Source organism: Phallusia mammillata, chromosome 3 (assembly GCF_965637545.1).
Source record: "Phallusia mammillata chromosome 3, kaPhaMamm4.hap1.1, whole genome shotgun sequence".
Classification (NCBI taxonomy): domain Eukaryota; kingdom Metazoa; phylum Chordata; class Ascidiacea; order Phlebobranchia; family Ascidiidae; genus Phallusia; species Phallusia mammillata.
Window position 1 is genome coordinate 5,078,402 of NC_137254.1, and position 18,274 is coordinate 5,096,675.

At 37.9% G+C, this 18,274-nt stretch overlaps 2 protein-coding genes and 1 pseudogene across 2 annotated transcripts; 1 reads left to right on the plus strand and 2 right to left on the minus strand.

Moving 5' to 3' along the window:
* The window catches only part of LOC145219303 (scavenger receptor cysteine-rich domain-containing protein DMBT1-like), an 83,239-nt pseudogene that overhangs the window by 63,078 nt on the left and 1,887 nt on the right, over nucleotides 1–18,274 (minus strand).
* On the plus strand, nucleotides 2,448–6,142 carry LOC145218014 (uncharacterized). The gene is made up of 6 exons (XM_080085413.1): nucleotides 2,448–2,523; nucleotides 3,389–3,480; nucleotides 3,721–3,762; nucleotides 4,302–4,325; nucleotides 5,685–5,909; nucleotides 6,122–6,142. Exons 1-6 carry the CDS (start codon nucleotides 2,448–2,450, stop codon nucleotides 6,140–6,142), a joined length of 480 nt encoding a protein of 159 aa, XP_079941539.1.
* On the minus strand, nucleotides 8,831–18,269 carry LOC145220173 (scavenger receptor cysteine-rich domain-containing protein DMBT1-like). The gene is made up of 13 exons (XM_080087452.1): nucleotides 17,945–18,269; nucleotides 14,308–14,474; nucleotides 13,590–13,740; nucleotides 13,088–13,263; nucleotides 12,670–12,823; nucleotides 12,349–12,397; nucleotides 11,903–12,068; nucleotides 11,346–11,503; nucleotides 10,822–10,993; nucleotides 10,602–10,672; nucleotides 10,301–10,490; nucleotides 9,945–10,053; nucleotides 8,831–9,244 (listed from the first exon to the last, which is right to left on the minus strand). The coding sequence occupies exons 1-13, from the start codon at nucleotides 18,003–18,005 to the stop codon at nucleotides 9,219–9,221; spliced, it is 1,650 nt and encodes a 549-aa protein (XP_079943578.1). The 5' UTR covers nucleotides 18,006–18,269; the 3' UTR covers nucleotides 8,831–9,218.

Sequence of the window (18,274 nt, forward strand, 5' to 3'; positions counted from 1 at the left end):
CAACTGGACAATGCCCTGGACAGGTGACTTGATTAGAGTAGATTTTGGACTTGCAACAGAGAATAAAGTTTAGCAAAATAGTGTTGGTCGAAAAAAAAGCTCAAGGAAAATGATATGTTTTTTTCAGAACAAAATTCCTGGGTATTGCTCTAAAACAATCGAGACAGTATGTCTCTAAATAACTTAAGAATTTCTTTGGCGTTTATGTCCAGTTGTAGCATTAAAAATATTAGGGTGGAATGGCTTCATATTCTGTTGCTTCCATACCAAAGTTTTCTAGGTTCGCTTGCCAATACGGTATATTTCCTGTCACCAGTTGATTTTATGTGGCTAATCAGCAAAAAGGCTGAATGGTCCGGCGCGCCTGAATCATAACATAACCTTGATAGGAATTCGACCCCCATCCACCTATATTTTATTTTTATCCGAACCACAATAAAAATACGAGGTTTACTGTGTGTAGCTTACATACAAACTTAAAAGTAATTTTAACCCATTTATTTGGTTGGAGTGCGAGCAACGGTAATTATTCCGCCACAGGCTACGCTGTCCTATGTTGAAATCGCTAGGGAGACTGGCCCTTAATCGGCCTGGAGAACTATGATGTAAATATATGTGTGCCGGGATGGGCTTAATTCTGTATGACGCCTTTGATAAAACTGGTGTACAATGAAATATCAATATTTGTATGATTCTTTTTGCAGTCTTGTTCTGGTAAGAAACGGCGATCTGTTGAAAACAATCGTCGCAATCAACTGCTTTCTGCAGGGCCAGTGCACATCATTCAAGGTACCGCTTTCCTACTTGGTAAGACAATGATAAAAATTTAATTTCTATTCTAGATAATATTGCTGATACACGTGCTTTTGCTAAACAAATTTGTAGTTCTAGCAAGCAAGTCGCACCTCTTGGGGCATAATAACACAGGTTTTCGAAATATTTTCTCGGTTTAATATACTGTGTCTTGGTGATTGATTAGTTAGATGTATATGTGATTAACTTGACTGGTAACATTACCAACCGCACCTTTTATTCGATTTCCATAAGTTGTTTTAAAAATAAGACTGTAACTAGCATTAAAGGACACATATAAAAGGCAAATAAAATAAATAATTGTCACAAAATATATTTCATGAGTTCGAATCCCATCACTTGTTTTCTTTTTCTTGTATCCGTTGCTTTAACAACCAAACTGATTCGGTGGCCTTTTTGCAATCTCAAAGTGTACCGTGATTGTAGCCAACACATGAGTATAGCCAACACATGTCCGTTTCGTGACTGGCTAATCAATCAGTACAGTTCTTCCCATATTTTTTTGCTATATTTGTTAATCATGACTTTTTGTCTCTTATACAACAGGAGAAAGAAATGAAGCTATGGAAGGAGCCGGCAACAGCTACCAACTTGTGATGTTTGTTCTGCTGGCTGTGATTGTTATTGGAGCTGGTTACATCGTATGGGGCAAACTGACCCGGGATCGCAATGCGAGACAAAATCGCCAGTAGATGAACTTTTTATTATTCTTAACATGGCATTGTTTGTATGCATGTAAAAACTGTTCTTTCTGAAGATAAAAACAAATAACAAATTAAAGCTGTTTTCCATCAAGCTGTTTGTTAATTTAGTTATCAAATAAATATTATGCATCATTTCACTTATTACATGCATCATTCATAGCTGACATGAAATTACTTTGTCAAAGTATTGTTGTGTTTCTGTTTAACTGTTATATACTGTACAATATAATCAGATGGGGTCAAAACTGTGTCCTTTGAATTAGCTGATATCATGAGTCAGAAAAAAACATTGTTAAATATTTTAGCGTGGTAGCCTGTGTTGAGCGAGGTTATATTGGATTTTCGCACAAACCAGGTTATACTGATCTCTGTATTTTTCGTGTTTTTCGCAAAATGTTTTTCGTTTTGAAACACTATCTGTTTATGAGTATCTTTTGACATGTGGTAGAAAACCACTGGTGGGGCATAATCTAGTGGCTTATTTGTTTATGCATTCATGCCAGTATCTAAGTCTCATTGTTTTTAGTTCCATGAACGTCAATCGCTGCAATCGCATAACCCACGCAACAATCGTGACGTAACAAAGAGATAGCAAACAGTAAACAGGAAAGAAGGCGTTGATAACTGATCTTAACCGTTGTCTTTGTACTGCCAAATGATTAGCAAAGAGAAGTTTATTGGTTGGGTGAAGTTTTTATACCTGGCTACAAACTTGCTTGGTTGGCGGTGAAAAGTTATTTGTAGCAGCGTAAACAGTTAATCCTTGCACATTTTCATTGAATCAAAATCATACAGCTCGTGTCATCGGTCATGCCAAGTTTTAAACGGTTTGTTTTGTGACGAGCGTCTGTTTCGTTTCAGTGCTATATATTTTGCAATTTGTACCTTGCTTTAGTGAAAAAAAGTATCATTGGCTGCTTTGCATTAACTATGGGTTCATGTTTTTCGAGAAACGTGCTAGAAAACAAGAAAACATCAGGAAAAACAAACGAGTTTTGCCACAATGGTAAGTCTTTCATTGATCAGTGAGATTTTTCCGTCGTCCCAAAAATTAGCTCAGTAATTCCAGTTGTAACGCAGTTACCAGTTATTTATAGTATAGTTTTTTGCAAGAATTCCTATGTGAGATCTATGAAAATTAGAGATTTTAAATGATGTGAGATTTTTTTATGTCCCGTTTGCTGGACGAAATTAGCAATATTTTTTACCAGCTTACATGAACCGTTGTCAGTAGATACGATTATTCTCTTTTGCGTAGATACGGTTAGACGTCCACTCTGGTGTTTCAAATTAGATTTAAAAACGCGCCTGCCAGATCTCAACTATAGGCTTCTTCCCACTAACACTCCACACAAGGTTCCAACAGTTTACTTGTAACAAATCCCTTGCTGGCTTCAATTAGCAAGATGCAGTTTCTTCAACGGAAACCAGATGGATAAACTGGCGGACGGTTTTCAAAGGAAATATCAGGCCATAAACACAATAGAAAAATGCCGATCTAAACAATATAACCGTAGCTTTTGGACGAGGACTTTAAAACAGTTACTTGTTGACGAGCTACGTCATACTGCAGGTAACAAAGTACACTTCAAATCAGGCATATTGTCACAACAAAAGGTTTAACAATACAAGACGATGGTTATTGGCGTAATATTGACAAAGATACAAAAGCAAACAAAACAACTTGGTCATGAATTGCTGGCAGACTTCAGACGGTAGACAAAGAATTAATTTGTAACTTAACAAATATATTACTATCATGTTTATGTGTTTTTCCTGCAAATTCCTTGAACATAAAACGTTTTTTTTAATGTTAAAATGTTTTTTTCTTTTTGACATATAAGCTAAAGACCTGTTTTTGTTTAATTTAGTTGAGAAAAAAGCGATAAGAATAAGTTTGAAGAAGGAAACAGGGCATCCCCCACCACTTACTATAATCCCTACACCAGAAATTGGTGATGACGTGAGTAGAGTGGATAGAAGGTTTTTGGTTTAGATCCTTACATACTAGAACTAGTTTGCAAATGACAACAAGGCGTAGGAGACCGGCTTAACTTGGTATAACGCCTTATTGGGCCCGGAGTATTATGGTTTGTACATGAGTGTGCCGTGATCGCTGGTCTGCATGACCGCTACAGAATTCCAGTATGAATATATGTTTAACTAAGCTATGTTGTTTTTATTGCTAACTTTTAAATCTTAGGAATGGTCCTCTGCATCAACACTGAACGAGTTTTATATGCGGGTGAGAACATAAACTTCATTTGCTAACATTCGGAAATACCTGTATTATATTCGGAAATGACATTCGGAAATAACGATTATATTGTCGGGTGTGTTACCTGTCGTTACTTGTGACAGTCGCTTTTACATCTCAAAAGCAGCAATTTCGTAATTGGACGGAGTTTCATTTAGTATTACTACATTTACGAACAAGTAAATTACGCTTTTTAGCGTGAGTAAAATGGATAACAAATAAGGTGTAAAATCGAACATAATTTATATGATCCAAATATAATTAACCAACAAAATACGAAACTGCGCGTTTTTATAATATCTCTGTAAAACTAATTTTGTGGTGAACCACTAAATCAATCCAGAAAACCTAATATTGAGAAAAATATTCGACGAAAAATAGTTGGCTGAAACTGCGTGGTTTTTGTATTTTAAATGTATCATATTCAACCAAGCTAACTGGTAAAATATAGCTTTTAAATACTATATAAACTCCCAGAGATAAAATGTTGTAATGAATGTCCTAACACTGTGATGTGTTGATTTCAGGAGACGGAGTCGGCACGTAGGAGGGTAAGTAAAAATTATTTGTTGTTTTAAAACATGCAACACTGTTGATAGATAATGTCAATTTCAAAGACAAATTTTACAAAAAAAGTATGCTTGGGGTTGATAACCACCGGTTAATGTTTGTTGTGTATTTGGTCACCAGTTATATATTTGCTGGCTGTTACAAACCAACAAAAGACAAAAAGTTGTAATAATTTCGTGAACTCCATGTTTTGTTCCTTTCAAGAGATAGAGTTGGACTCGAGAGAGAAAGTGAGTAAAAATTTACGTTGTGCGGTAAAAACGCAAGTCTGTTGAGAGATAATTTCAAGTCCAAAGACGATATTGCCTTTCTTTTTATCCGCATTACTTGCAACATCCTCAACTATTAACCACGCTAAAGTCATGAAATAAAAGCAACGGCGTGCAGTCTAAAAAAATACTACATCATCATCATTTTATTTTCAGTTGCGTACGCGGTTGTTGCATGCAAATAAAATATAATAGGCAAGCAACTGGTGGATGGCGAAGGGACCATATAGGTCATCAAGTCAGCCACCCGTGTACAGAAATAATAATAAATAGGCAAAAAGGCTCTAATACAGCGCTTCCCAACATTTATGGTGCGTGTCCCCTTCATAACTTTATCCCCTTCATTTTCCAAGTTGCGGCGACCCGAAGAATAAAATTAGTTTGCTATTTTACAGTTACATTTAAATATCCGAAAATTTAATCCTCACTATACTTTTTTTCCCTAATCCTTGTTTTTCGATGCATTAATGGTAGTCTAAACTGTTACAAATTACATTTTAGTTTAGTTGACTTTGGTGATACTACCACGAGGATACAACACAAGTTGGCAGATGTTGACTTGGTGATTATGTATTGTAAATGCAGTATTATTACGTAATACAAGGCAATAATCAGCAGTTTTGTGAGAACCATTAAGTCTTCAACAATTAATGACCGACCACTGCCGTAGGTACTAGTTTTGATACTAATTAACAAATAATTGCGGGAATGAATGAATTTTTATTCGTTAAATTTGATTTCGACCAAAATGCCGGTATTTGTTTACTTTTTTTTATCTCAAAAATGAATTGGTCTATGGCTTAGAACGAGTTGGGAACCGCTGTCTTAGGCGACCTCAGGCAAATTGTCAGTCGGCCCCACTTGGGGTCCGTTGACTTAATACTGCAGAAACATAACTACCGACATGTTTGTTGGGTGAAAAAGTAAAACAAATACTTGTTTGATATTCTGTGGTTCTAAATTTGATTCTCAGGATCTAACGCCTCCATCATCATCCGGCGTTTCTAGTTTGCAAATGAAAACATTAATATTAGCAAAAAGTGTGACCCGGTATTTTTTCTTTTGGGTAAGGATAAGCCTTTCGCACAATCACGATCACTACGGAAACCCGCACTGTTGAAAATGCCACTACTACCACCACCAACATGGAGACGATCACCACCAGAACCACCACCAACATGGAGACGATCACCACCACAACCACCACCAACATGGAGACGATCACCACCACAACCACCACCAACATGGAGTCGATCAGCACCACAACCACCGCCGACCCAATCACGCGTGACACAGGTGAGAATATTTCTGATAAAATTCGTATTGTAAATAACGCAACAAATAACGTAATATTTCCTTATTTATGCTGTCCATTATTAATGCTTCGGATAATTTTATATAAATGCTGGCAATATTCTTTACCGCCAATATGCTTCGGTAAAAATGAAAAAGAATCCATAAAACGTCTTAAAGTTGATATTTTTGGTGTAAACTCAATTCATGCTTAGATCTCTGTGAGAAAAAGTTAATTTGTATTATTTTTACATATCTATCACACCGATTTCGCAGAAAAAAAAACTAAATATTAAATTTGTGAAATCTATAATGAGTCATACCAAAAACATAAGTCGAACCAAAGCGGCCTGATGTAAATTTTATTTTTGACTATGAATATGACATAATCAACAACAACGTTTGGCGTTACATGATCCGATACAGAATAAAGTCATCTAAGAATCAATGAACAAAAACCAAGAACAGAGTTCATAATGTAAAGAACAAGTTTGTTTCGAGATAAAGCAAGCACAGCAAAATGTGTCCTGTGTTAGAGGGAAATGCCCGGAAAGATTCCTGACGTGGGTTCAAATCCCACAACAGGCTAGATTTGTTTGTCTTTGCCTTGTCGGATGGGAATGCTTGGGAGACCGACTTAACTCGATATAATGCCTCATTGTGCCTGGCGTACTATGATTTGTATGTGAGATTTTTCGTGATCGAAGGTTTGCATGAACGCTTCAGAATCCAGTAGGAATGTATGTTTATCTTAGCTAATTTGCTTTGATTGTTAAGTTTTGATTCTCAATAGCTCTCCCCAGCACCAACCCTAAACATAAACACTTTGCAACTTAGCTCAAAATGCAAAGTAATTATGTGTTGATAGCCAAAACGTTCTAAACGTATCTATGTAGAAGAACGTCACTGAAACTTATAAAGAAACCATCCAAGTAAGAAGCAAAAGAAAAACATTTAGGGTTTATATCTCCTCCCGACCTTTGTAATAAAAGCCCAAAGATTGCGTTTTGTATTGTTCAGGAGGACGTTTATGAGTTCGAATTTGACATGCCGGTAAGTAAAAAAATTACTTCTAAAGCAGTAAGTATGCCTGACCACTTTTTGACCATCATGATTTTGCCAGTTCGAATTTTCAACCTTTTATCTGCAAATTTTTTTTAAAAGTTTAATTAAAAACCAATATGGAAACTATCAATCTAAATCTAAAATCTAAATCGTGTTTGTTACCACAAAAAACACACGATGGCGTTCAGACCCCTGGAGGAACAATGTCTGAGAGTGCAACCAGTTTTTTTGATATTCGTAATTTTTTATTCTTTTCTTTTTAGCTTCCGCGTTTCAGGCGATCATCGTCCAGCTCGTCTGAAGAGGTACAGTCACCAAGTAGTACAACCCTTGGCTACAAACATAATTCTATTTTAGTGAAACGATTTTTAGGTGTAATTTATTCCGTATTGCTGAAACAAGTGTTCCATATTTCAAGTCATGTTGGTCTTCAGTTAATGCACAAACTGTTGGAGTTATTCAAAAGTTGTTTAGAAATGCAAACTTAAGACACATTGAAAATTTCAGATCAAATTTTCTTGTCTAGATATATGTAGAAAATATCGTGGAACCTCCACACAACGTAAACCGACCACTTCCAAACCAAGGTAGGAAATATAACTCGACGAATGCCCGCATATCTACTTTTTGTTCAACTTTTGTTTGCCAATAAGTAGATATTTTTTAGGCCTATTTGCATTTGACATTTTTGATCCTGCTGCACCCCCAGCAGAAGAACCAGCTCAAACAGATGGCGATGATGGTCGAAACCCGTACGATCAGTTGAAACCAGAACAAAACCAACCTCATAACAATTAATGTTTGTATCGACGTAATTAAACCATGCAGCACCAAGGAAAAAGGAAAGTTCTGCAATAAGTTTTTGCACCTATTAAAAGATTAAACGGTCGAACCAAACAATTATACAAATGGGCTCAAAACTGCAGCACCATGCGCACCAGTCGTACCTGGCAAATATTTAGTTACATTGTGTCCTTCCAAACAAAGCGAAGTTGTTGTACGTACCTTACCGTATTACATTATTTTGACCGAAAGTATTCTCGATTGACCATTTAACATTTAATTAATTAGAATGTAAAATGGATCAGACAATAAAAATCCAAACCTGCAAAATAGCATGTCAAATGATTATTTGTTTGTGAATAAAATATAACATGTAGAATGATTATTTGTTGTTTTGTGAATATATTGATTCAACTGATTATAGATGTTTGCAGAAGGTTGGTTTGTATCTAAAACTAAATAAAACGTTGGATACAATCGATAAACTAGGTGGAAGCATTAAGTTGTACAATCAATCGTATACAGTCATCGAAAGAAACAATCCCAACTTGCAAACCAAATCCACCACAAATAAGCTTGTTAAGATTATTTCCTCTCTACATCCAAAAACTTTTTTAAAACTTAACCGGTAAATGTTTTGACCATAAAACTTTATTCCGCCTATGACTGCCATTTCTAATCTTTCAGTTCTGTTAGTTGTTCCCATACATTGTGCAAATTTAGCAATTATTAAAAAATAGCAAGTTTAACTCATAATTAAATGTTTTGACTATAAAACTCATTGTGCCTGTGATTGGAATTTCTAAACTTTCATTTCAGTTTTATTTAATGGTTTCCATGAATTGTGTAAATTCAGCAATTATTTTGAAAAAAGCTCGTTTGAAAGAAAGTAAAATTGTGTAACAGGCAAAAAAGTTGAGAACAATCTTTCAAACTTCGTAATATTTCCTATCACAATTTAATTAGGAGACACATGCTACTCTGAACTGCAGTTCCATGGTTAACCATGGTTAATTCAAACGTGTCAAGCGCAAATGTAACTTTGGTGGACATATAACCAACACACACACACAGTATCAATTGCATCCGATTATATTGTTCTTCAGTCATACAAACAAAAACACTTTGACAAGCCATTTTTCGGACAACAATAAAGCAGTAAATATTACATGTACTGTAATGACTAGTTTTAAAACCTCTAGCAAATTTAACAAGCAACGAATTTTAGAATAAATTGCAGAATAATTTGTTGTTTCGAAGAAAATTTTAAGCGTTTTTATGTCGTGAGAAACAATTCAATGTCGAGCATTTCTGACATTTCATCCACAGATCAATTTGTTTATATTCTACTGTAGATCTTGGGCATTTTTGCCCATACGAGGGAACCGGCTCCGATAATTATAGCAGCCAGAAGAACAAACATCACAAGTTGGAAGATGTTGTAAGCGGCATCATTTACATCATTTATTCATCTCTGTCTCCTGGAGTGTCTGCGATAAAAAGAATGTTTAACTTAGATAAACATATATGTGTGCGAAAGCATTTGATACTGGAACTAGAGATTAACACCTCAGACAGACTAAAAATAATGCCACTCTTGTATACACTTGGAAGTGGGCCAAGCTTGCGAGAGATTGAAAGCCAATACGAGAAGTAACTTTAAACTTTGATTCCTGGTTAAGGCAATGTCGAGTATGTTTCTTACACACAAAACAAAACGAAAAAGTGACTTTAGGAGTCAAGCTATGCATAAGTTTGCCAAGATGGTCGAGTTGTAAGTAAAACCGACTTGTGTTCAATAGTTTGTGGGTTCTAATACTGTCTCGGCAGCCTGTGTTTCCCTGGGCAAGAAACTTAATTTGCATTGCTCCAACCCAGTGAAAATCCACGTATTGCACTACATTAACGTCCCCTCCGCTATAACGTAGTTGCTATAAATCTAGCAGCTCGACCGTGGACTGACTGTTAGTTAACGCATTCAGGCGTTGCAGGCTCATCGAGGATTAAAATAAATAGAAACATGCGAATTATTTGATAATTGAGGCCTAATATAGCTGAAGTAAACATGTCCCCAAAGGTTTTAGTTGATAAATACAACAATTTGAGTAGTTGGAACATAAGCAACTAAAGTATTTGGTCCAGAACTAAGTTAATATGTAGGAAAGAAGAGTTTAATTATTGTCTTGGTACCTTGCACAAGCAAATACTTGGTAGTTTTCACGATACGAACTGGCCCCGCAGAAAGTCGTTGGCTGCGTCCATTGTTGTCAACAGATCGTCTTTTTTTCCCACCACACATCTTCAAATCAGTTTCATATTAATATTTTTTTTCATGTATATATATATATACTATTAAGGATAAACAAAGCAGCTAAATGGAATCAGAAAAAACTTAGGCATGTAATGGTTTTTCCCTGTTTATTTCAACTAAAGCAAACTTATTGGAGAATAAATTAATCGAATATAATCCACTTTACTTGCAATGATGCAAGCAGCTCGACGGCGGACTTATTATTAGCCTTACACACCACACAAACTCAATTCACCTGTCCAGGGCATTCTCCAGTCGAGTTTTGACAGACGGTCACGTCGCAGTGGATGTAGATGAACTGTTCTGCATCAGTAAAGTTTGTCCACACAAAGCTCTTCAGCTTGAAAGTTGCAGAGTTGGATTCGTAATTTCGTATCAACATTTTTGCGCCGGCAACCTCACTTCCACTGGGTGGCGCAACACATCTAATAATATTTACAAACATTTACGCAAGGTCAAATGCAATGTGCCGTTCAATATATTATGAGAAAGATCACACGTTGCAAATCAAACACAAGTAATGATGTAAAGCTTACCCGCTTACTACAACAGGGTAGTTCGGCAAACCACTGGAGTTTTCAACGCGTGTCGCCCAACATTCTTCAAGCTGTATACAAAATGGTAAATAAATCAAATGTAGAAACTCTATAGCACCTAAAAGATGCTTAGTGTAATGCAACAAGTGTAATGTGCATTTTTTATGAAACACGAACTAACATTTAGCAACCTCTGTTACCTTAATGCTTTTGTTTTTACCTGGACAATAAAGTCATCGTTGCTTGCAGAAATTTCATCAAGTTTCACTTCAGCAAAAATGTAGTTAGGCACAGTGACTTCTCCGGGAAAGCTTTCGTTGAAGTATTGGTTGGAAAAGAGATTTAAAGCAACGTCAAAGTTTCCTGTATTCTCAGCAGAAGTTTCAATGGATCTGTAACAAACTTCTACGTTTGAGAAATAAATGGACACGTTCCTGAGGAATTAGTCACATCAATAGACGTCATTTACTGTTTTTGACTTCACCGTTTATTTTCCGAGTTGTTTGACTAGCACTAATAATAGAATAAAAATTAATCAACAGACCGTTGGAGTCTCTGTGCCATGTTTGGCATGTGCTTACACATGCAATGACATGTGTCATGATTATAGTTTGCATTCTACGTGCTTTGCAGCATGTTACATCTGCTATTGCATTACATGACAAGTATTATGTATATGTTTTGCATATTGTGCGCTTTGTTGGCATGTGACATGTTTGGCATGTGCCGTAGATGTCTTCTTACCCGGCTTGTGATTGGACGTTGGATGACGAGAGAAGTAGTTCCGAGTCAAACAGACAAGTGACATTGAGCCTGTTTTGAACGTCGCGTTGGATCACTGCTGGGGACGGAGCTAGGAATCTCCAGATAAGGAAGGACACCGACACTTTTCCGTTCTCATTCTGTTAATAAATAAATAAAAAATATTTTTAGAAGGGTAGCAAGAAAGTTGACAGCAATAAAAAGCACCAAAACTTAATCGTAACTGTAAAAGCATATAGAGCCAATAAATGATAAGCTGCAGACAGTGCACACTGTTTCGACCTATAAGGTCTCATCAGTGCAGCTGGAGACGAGAGATCGGCCGCATTGGCTAGTGTAGCCATTCAACGGCACTCCAGTTCACCAGCTGCACTGATGAGACCTTATAGGTCGAAACAGTGTGCACTGTCTGCAGCTTAATCGTAACTACTGTGGACGAAATGAATATGTGTCGATACATGGTGATGCCTGCCTGTATTTTTACTAAATGACATGTTGGGTGGAAGTGGCTCGATGAAGAAAACAGAAATGAGTTTTACCTGATAGAGGCCTTCGCATTGTCCAATGTCAAACACGAACACCGGGTCTGACCCCGTGACCTTGCAGTGGTCATTAAGTTGAGAAAGGGGAGTTTGCCTGTCCAGTGCGATGTAAAGTGTGTCACCGTGTTCGTAATCTAATGTGTTCTGTTCATCAGCTGTTACTCTGCGAATGATGGCTTTATTAGTTTACATGGACAACTATACAATACTGGAAACACGCCATCGCCAAATAAACTGACTATTTATCAGTATTTAGTCAGCTGCGCAACGTTAAAACGTTGTGGAGTGCAAGACAGTGAGGATTCCACTGCTGGACAATTACTGAGCGCGCAGTAGCTTGTAATAAATGTTTCCTGCTTAAGGCGAGAGTTCTATTAAGTGACTTTATTGTTCAGGATTTCAAAAATAAACAAAAACATGCCTAAAAGCAAAGACAAACTTACGCGATGGTCAAGTCTTTGGTCCTGCACACACTCATTGATTGTTCCATTCCTACAAAGAACTATTAGTTTGCATGTAAGATGTGGTTCTTAACCAATTTATTTTCGTTACCCATTAGAAGAAACCGGGGAGTTTTAACAACGTAAAAAAATTACGGCTTGTCGAAAATTGTTAAATGACCACATACTGGTAAATCCATAAGTTTTAATTCCTGAAAAAGACTCGGAGTTTATTTTATGAACATATAAACTGTTAGAAACTGTCCCTCCTACAAATTACTGCTCAAACTAAGATTTTTCCTGTTGTTGAAATTTGAGTTCTACCTGATTCATTGTTGACTGTCGCATTAAATCCCTGTGCTTGACCGCTTGCGTCGCTGACAAAGATTAATGTAAGAATTGTTGCAGTAACTGTATGATTCAACCCCCCAGTATGATTTCCAGTCAATCTTTCCACATTACCTTCTTCATTCTGGAACTGAAAATAAAATCACCGACCAATGTATAAACCAGTGAACAAGTGTGATGTATGTTGTTGTTATAAAAGCTCAAATGTATTTTTTGGTTTGGGTTCAGTTTTTGTTTCGCATCTAAATTCATGCTCAGTCAAATTAATTTCATCGTTTTATATTGGCAGATCTAACTTTAAACAAAAATTCTGTCTTGTTTAAAAATCGGGTGATGCCTGGTTTTTGGTTCTTTAGTGGGATTTAACGAAAATGACAAAACGACAATCACTTACGTAAAGAAAGTCGAATCCATCCTCGATGTTATAAGTGGAGAATTGAAACATCAAGGACGAGCTGCTTTGCAATTGAAATCTCCAAACACACCCAGCAGAAGCGGAGTAGTCACCCGGAAACATAGGAGATAACAAATTATACGGCAGGCTGTCAACATCTTCACCACACTCTTCAGCTGAATTGCACATAAAGCGTCAATGGTTGATAGTTACGCTGCGGACGGACAGTGCAGATGGTGCACAAAACTTTGGTTTCTAAACAATTGCCAAATTACTTATGCTTTCAAATCTACTCTGTGTTATGTAAGCTGGGGTGCCGTGTGGCCAATCTCTTGTCACCAGCTGCACTGAAGAGACGACAAAGGTTAAAACAGAATTAACAAGCTGGATCTAAATACACAAAATACATTTTGCAGACTCCCCAAATGGTGGGTGGTCAAGTACATGATCTCATATTTTAGATTAACACATAGTTAAGCTTTTCCGTAAACATCCGACTTACCGGGATCTATAAACACTTCTATTTCGACTGTTGTCAGGTTGAGGACACATGATACATAGACAGACGAGCTTTCAACGATAACCGGAAAAGATAAGCCTCCACCTAACAACGTACCAGCCAATGTGCCCGAATTGTCGATTCCCTCGTATATCTAGATTAAACCTAGATTGTATCTTAGTCAAAAAACATTTACAATTTTAGCAAAAAACATTTAACGCTCTTTTGGTTTGATGTGCTACTTCAATGTAGGTTTTTTCTAGCCTTTTTTGTCCACTTAGATCTTACCTAATGGCACAATAGTAGGTCAGAGGCAATCACATACATACATTAGCAAACATAGGATATCACAAGTTACTTGTGTGGGTTCCAAAATCAACCAAATTAATGCCCATGTTCCAAGTTATCCAATGCAAAAGTGCGTAAATAAGCATAAAGTGAAGATGTTAAACATTTGAAAGATTAAAATCACAAATTTAGTAATAGATCAAAACCATCAACAACATGGCTTAAACTGACGATCACTGTTTGCCTTTTTAACTAGAGTACAGTAAAACCAATGGACGATAAAATCCTTGGTTTAGCATTACACCAGTTGAACGACAAATTTGGTAAAATGCAACCTGGTGGACGAAACACTTGTTCGGTATTTTCTGAGGATCTTAATGCAACTTACAAACAAAACCATTACCGACCCAAGTCATAATATACGAAATTCTACCTGACAAAAGTTGTTTGTAGCAAGCTCTCCTGAAGGAAAATAAGCAACCAATCTAGGGAAGTCGTCTCGGGAAACAAAACTAATAGTCCACGTGTCACATATAGCTGGAATATATTCAGTCAGTCGTGAAGAGATTGCTAGCCCAACATCACACCGTGCATCTGAAACTTAACATTGCATTTGCCAATAAGACAAAATTGAACCAATCCAAAAAATGTATATTAAGGTTAAACGAAATATGCCCTTTTCGTATTTTTATGGTTAAACGAATATGCCCCTTTTCGTACGTTTCGTATTTGTTTACAAATATTTCAACAGTTTTGATACAATTAAACATTTCTACGTTTAAGAACAGATATTGATTAGTTTTTCTTTTCAATTTTGTTTCCTGGTACCGCAGAGCACTAAAATTTCTAAGATTGAAACAGTATGGGTGCATTGTGCTGTTGTCAAACGAGGATTGTCTTCTCAATTTCGGGATTTTAGTTAAGAAACGGATTAAATATAGGTAATATTTATTGGGAATGGAACGTTCAATACTAAAAGAAAAAGGAATTTGAATCGAAAACGCCGCATAAGACGAGAGTGAAATAAAGAGAAAAGAACCGTTTGAGGGTGAAGGTTCGTGATGTTCTGGGCGAAAAAAATCACCAGGAACGGTGATGGCACAACCGTAAACAAGTTCGGCCGATGAAGCCAGCAGGTATTTTTTTGGAGCTGTGCGAATACCAAACTCAACTTAACCTATGGTGGTCCCCTTGCCGACACCAAATCTTCTATGGTTTCGTTTATGCCCATGAATCTGTCCCTCCGTGTCACTCTCAAGATTGTTCTGAGGCATTTCATTTTAAACTCCAGCAGAGCTGTTAACTCCTGTTCTCTGAGAGTTCAAGACTCAGAACCGTATATGGCTATACGGAGGATTAAAGCCTTATATAACCTAAGTTTTAGGGTTCTGGTCATGTCACTGGAGGTCCAGATAGTGCTCCTTAGACCACCACATGCCTGTGACGCCATGGATATTTTCTGGAGGACGTCAGAGGTACAGTTCGGGATCAAACTTCCGAGGAACTTGAACAATTTAACTTTTGCAAACTTGACGTTGTACTTGCATATCGTGCCAAACAAAATTTGAAGCGACAAGTTTGCGTGTTCACCGTATAGATGGGTGTAATGAAACGTGTATGAGATCAAAAACTTTAAGTTGCCATGATGTTGGGACAATTGGACGAGGCGACTCAAAAGGAAACGTCCCAAATGATTGTAGCTCTAGATCAGGGGTTCTTAACCAGGGGAGCACGCACCCCAAGGGGTGCAAGAACTGTTCCTAGGGGGTGGCGGGAATGCTGAATCATTAAGGTTGGTTAGGTCTTTTTTAAACACAAAACCCAGGTGGGTGCTAAAATTGGTTGGTGATTTGAAAGGGGTGCAGCAAGGAAAAAAGGTTTAAGAACCACTGCTCTAGTTTGATCGATCTACATGTCATTTAGTTGAGGGTTAGTGACTGAAGTACGGTGTGCTTGAACCTCTGGGCCAACCTGAGCAGCTGCCAGTGACAAATAATCAAAATCAGATAGGAATCAAACTGCATCGATGAAAACGCGGGAGAGGGCGTCGGCCAAGTGTTTTTGTTTGCCTTCGATGTGTCGCACATCTGTGGTAAACTCCGAAATGGCGGTTAAATGACGTTGTTGGTGTGCTGACCACGGAGCCCACACTTCGGTTAATGCAAAGGTCAACGGCTTGTGATGTGTGTACGGTCAACCAAAGAACCAACTCTAACTGGTCATCCAAAGAACGTTGTAGGTTTACCCATAGGTCTCGTATAAATAGGAGACCTGATGCGTGCAGCGCCAGAAATAAAACGATGGCACAAGTTTACGATACCTGCAAATTACTGAAGCCCGTTAGCAGCAGAGGGGTGCGGAAAAGTTTGAAAAGCTTCGACTTTGTTGGGAAGGGGTCGGGCACGGGTATTGTCAACTCGATGTCCCGTCAAAGTACCTCCCTGGAAGGTCCTTATGTTTTATGTAATAAGGTCCAAATACCTCCCTGGAGGTCCTCGGTTTGCGACGGCGTTTACAAGTCCAAATGCCTCCCTTGAAGGTATAAGTTGCGCCAGCGCAGCTACCGCGGAGCAACGGAGAGGAGCAACGGCGCGGCCCGGAGCAACTGAGCAACTCAAGCGTTGCAAAGGGAAAAAAGGCGTTGAATTCTATGCAACAAAAACCTGGGTATTGCTTTGAGCTGTATCATACGCTTCAAAGTTACAAACGGTGACTTTTATGTGCAATATCATTGTTTACTTTTGTTGACTGAACAATAAACTTCATGTTTTTTGTTTGGTGTATTAATGGTCGTAGTTCTCGGAAAGTGACTTGCTCGCGACGAGCTCCCACCATGACTTAAGCCGAATGACATGCTAAGGAATCCAAAAAGGCCAAAAGGAGTAATGACCGCGGTTTTCGCAATCTCACCTGGGCCACAGGTACCTGGTGGTAACCACGAAAAGTCTTGAATGTGAGGAATTGGCAGAACGATCAGGCCGGGTAGCTGCGTTAAGACCGGGTAGCTGCGTTAAGATCGGGTAGCTGCGTAAATCATTGCGGTCACAAAGCCCATGGACTGGAAGAACGTCTAATAATACCCCGTTGCAGCACGTTTTATATTCTTTTTTAGCGAAGCCGAGTTTCCCGGGAGGGCGAAATCGAGCGCGAAAGTGCACGAGTGGGCCATTAGCTGGGAAAAATGCTGAAGTCCATGCTTGGGTTACGTCTGTGAAAAAATGGGAAAAAGTAATTCCTTGCAATTTGGCCGACAACCGAGCATGAGCCGAAGAGCGCGCGGAAACGGTGTTGGTTCGATGCTTTGTCCAGTGCAACGATGGAGAAGGTGTCGGCATTGATGAGACGTCGATGCTTGAGGTCCTTGCAAAAAATGAGCCCTTGGACAAGCATAAACTGTCATTGAAGTTTGCCGGAAGGTAAATGCATAGTTAACAGACGTGACCCGGATATGGGTGCCATTCGCAGCAACGAGGTTTTTTTAGGAGGATTGTTGCGGCGCTTCAATCCTATGGCTGTATTGACGCTTACCTCGGAGTAGCGAGATGTTTATTCGAGGTACATGAAAATAGAATAAGACAATGTACTAATACGTCGCATAGGACGAGAGTGAAACAAAGAAAGCATTCTGTCCGGTTCACTGTAGGTATACAAGAACACGATAATCATAGTGAGAGAAGCCAACACATATGTAGACTTTTTCAGCTCACTAAAACGAGTCCAAATCGTATTTCTATTTGCTTTTTGCATGCGATAAGTGAAACATGATCAAATAAGGGATTCTCTGCATGAACGAAATGCATAAGCTGTTAGGGTACGTAAAATAAAATTATACCACACAGCCAAAGTAACCATTTAAATCCGACTGTAGTTTCCACTGTATGTTGTCATACTGTTTATTTGTTCGCAACTATTTTGCTTCATTGGTCTATGTATACCCGTGTGCAGAAAAACGGCAAAACGTTTGCAAAATAATTAGTTCTTTAACCAAAAACGAGCATTTGGTGAAACTTTATGCCAGTTAAAGGAGAAACGTTACTAAATTAAAAAAAATATTTACCAAATCAACTTACCTTTGTGCAAAAAACTAATCGAACAGACAAACAGAGCCAGTTTCAATAGCCCTTGTGACATTTTTATACAAATGAATGAACTGTATTACCATAAATTGTAACTGTAACAAGACAGTAAGTACATATCACGAAAACTAATTTCACACCCACAAGAATCTTATCATGTTGCAAAAATCAAACAAAGTTATTGAATCAAGGGTGCCGAAAACTTAGTCTACATCGTTTCAGCAATGCCAGTATCATAACGTTAATACCTCTCAGCTAATACGCTTCGTAGGCTTCAGGTTTTCTCATATACATCAGAACACACTGCTGCTTACATAGAGCTTA

Bases quoted from the DNA above. Each gene is read 5' to 3' on its own strand.
- LOC145220173 (XM_080087452.1), bottom strand. From the start codon at position 18,005: ATGTCACAAGGGCTATTGAAACTGGCTCTGTTTGTCTGTTCGATTAGT. The intron at 14,475-17,944 runs GTAAGTTGATTT...TGCAATGTTAAG, and splicing joins GATTAGTTTTTTGCACAAAG to TTTCAGATGCACGGTGTGAT. The intron at 12,069-12,348 runs GTAAGTTTGTCT...CATCATTCGCAG, and splicing joins ACCAAAGACTTGACCATCGC to AGTAACAGCTGATGAACAGA.
- LOC145218014 (XM_080085413.1), top strand. From the start codon at position 2,448: ATGGGTTCATGTTTTTCGAGAAACGTGCTAGAAAACAAGAAAACATCA. The intron at 3,481-3,720 runs GTGAGTAGAGTG...TTTAAATCTTAG, and splicing joins CACCAGAAATTGGTGATGAC to GAATGGTCCTCTGCATCAAC. The intron at 4,326-5,684 runs GTAAGTAAAAAT...CTTTTGGGTAAG, and splicing joins CGGAGTCGGCACGTAGGAGG to GATAAGCCTTTCGCACAATC.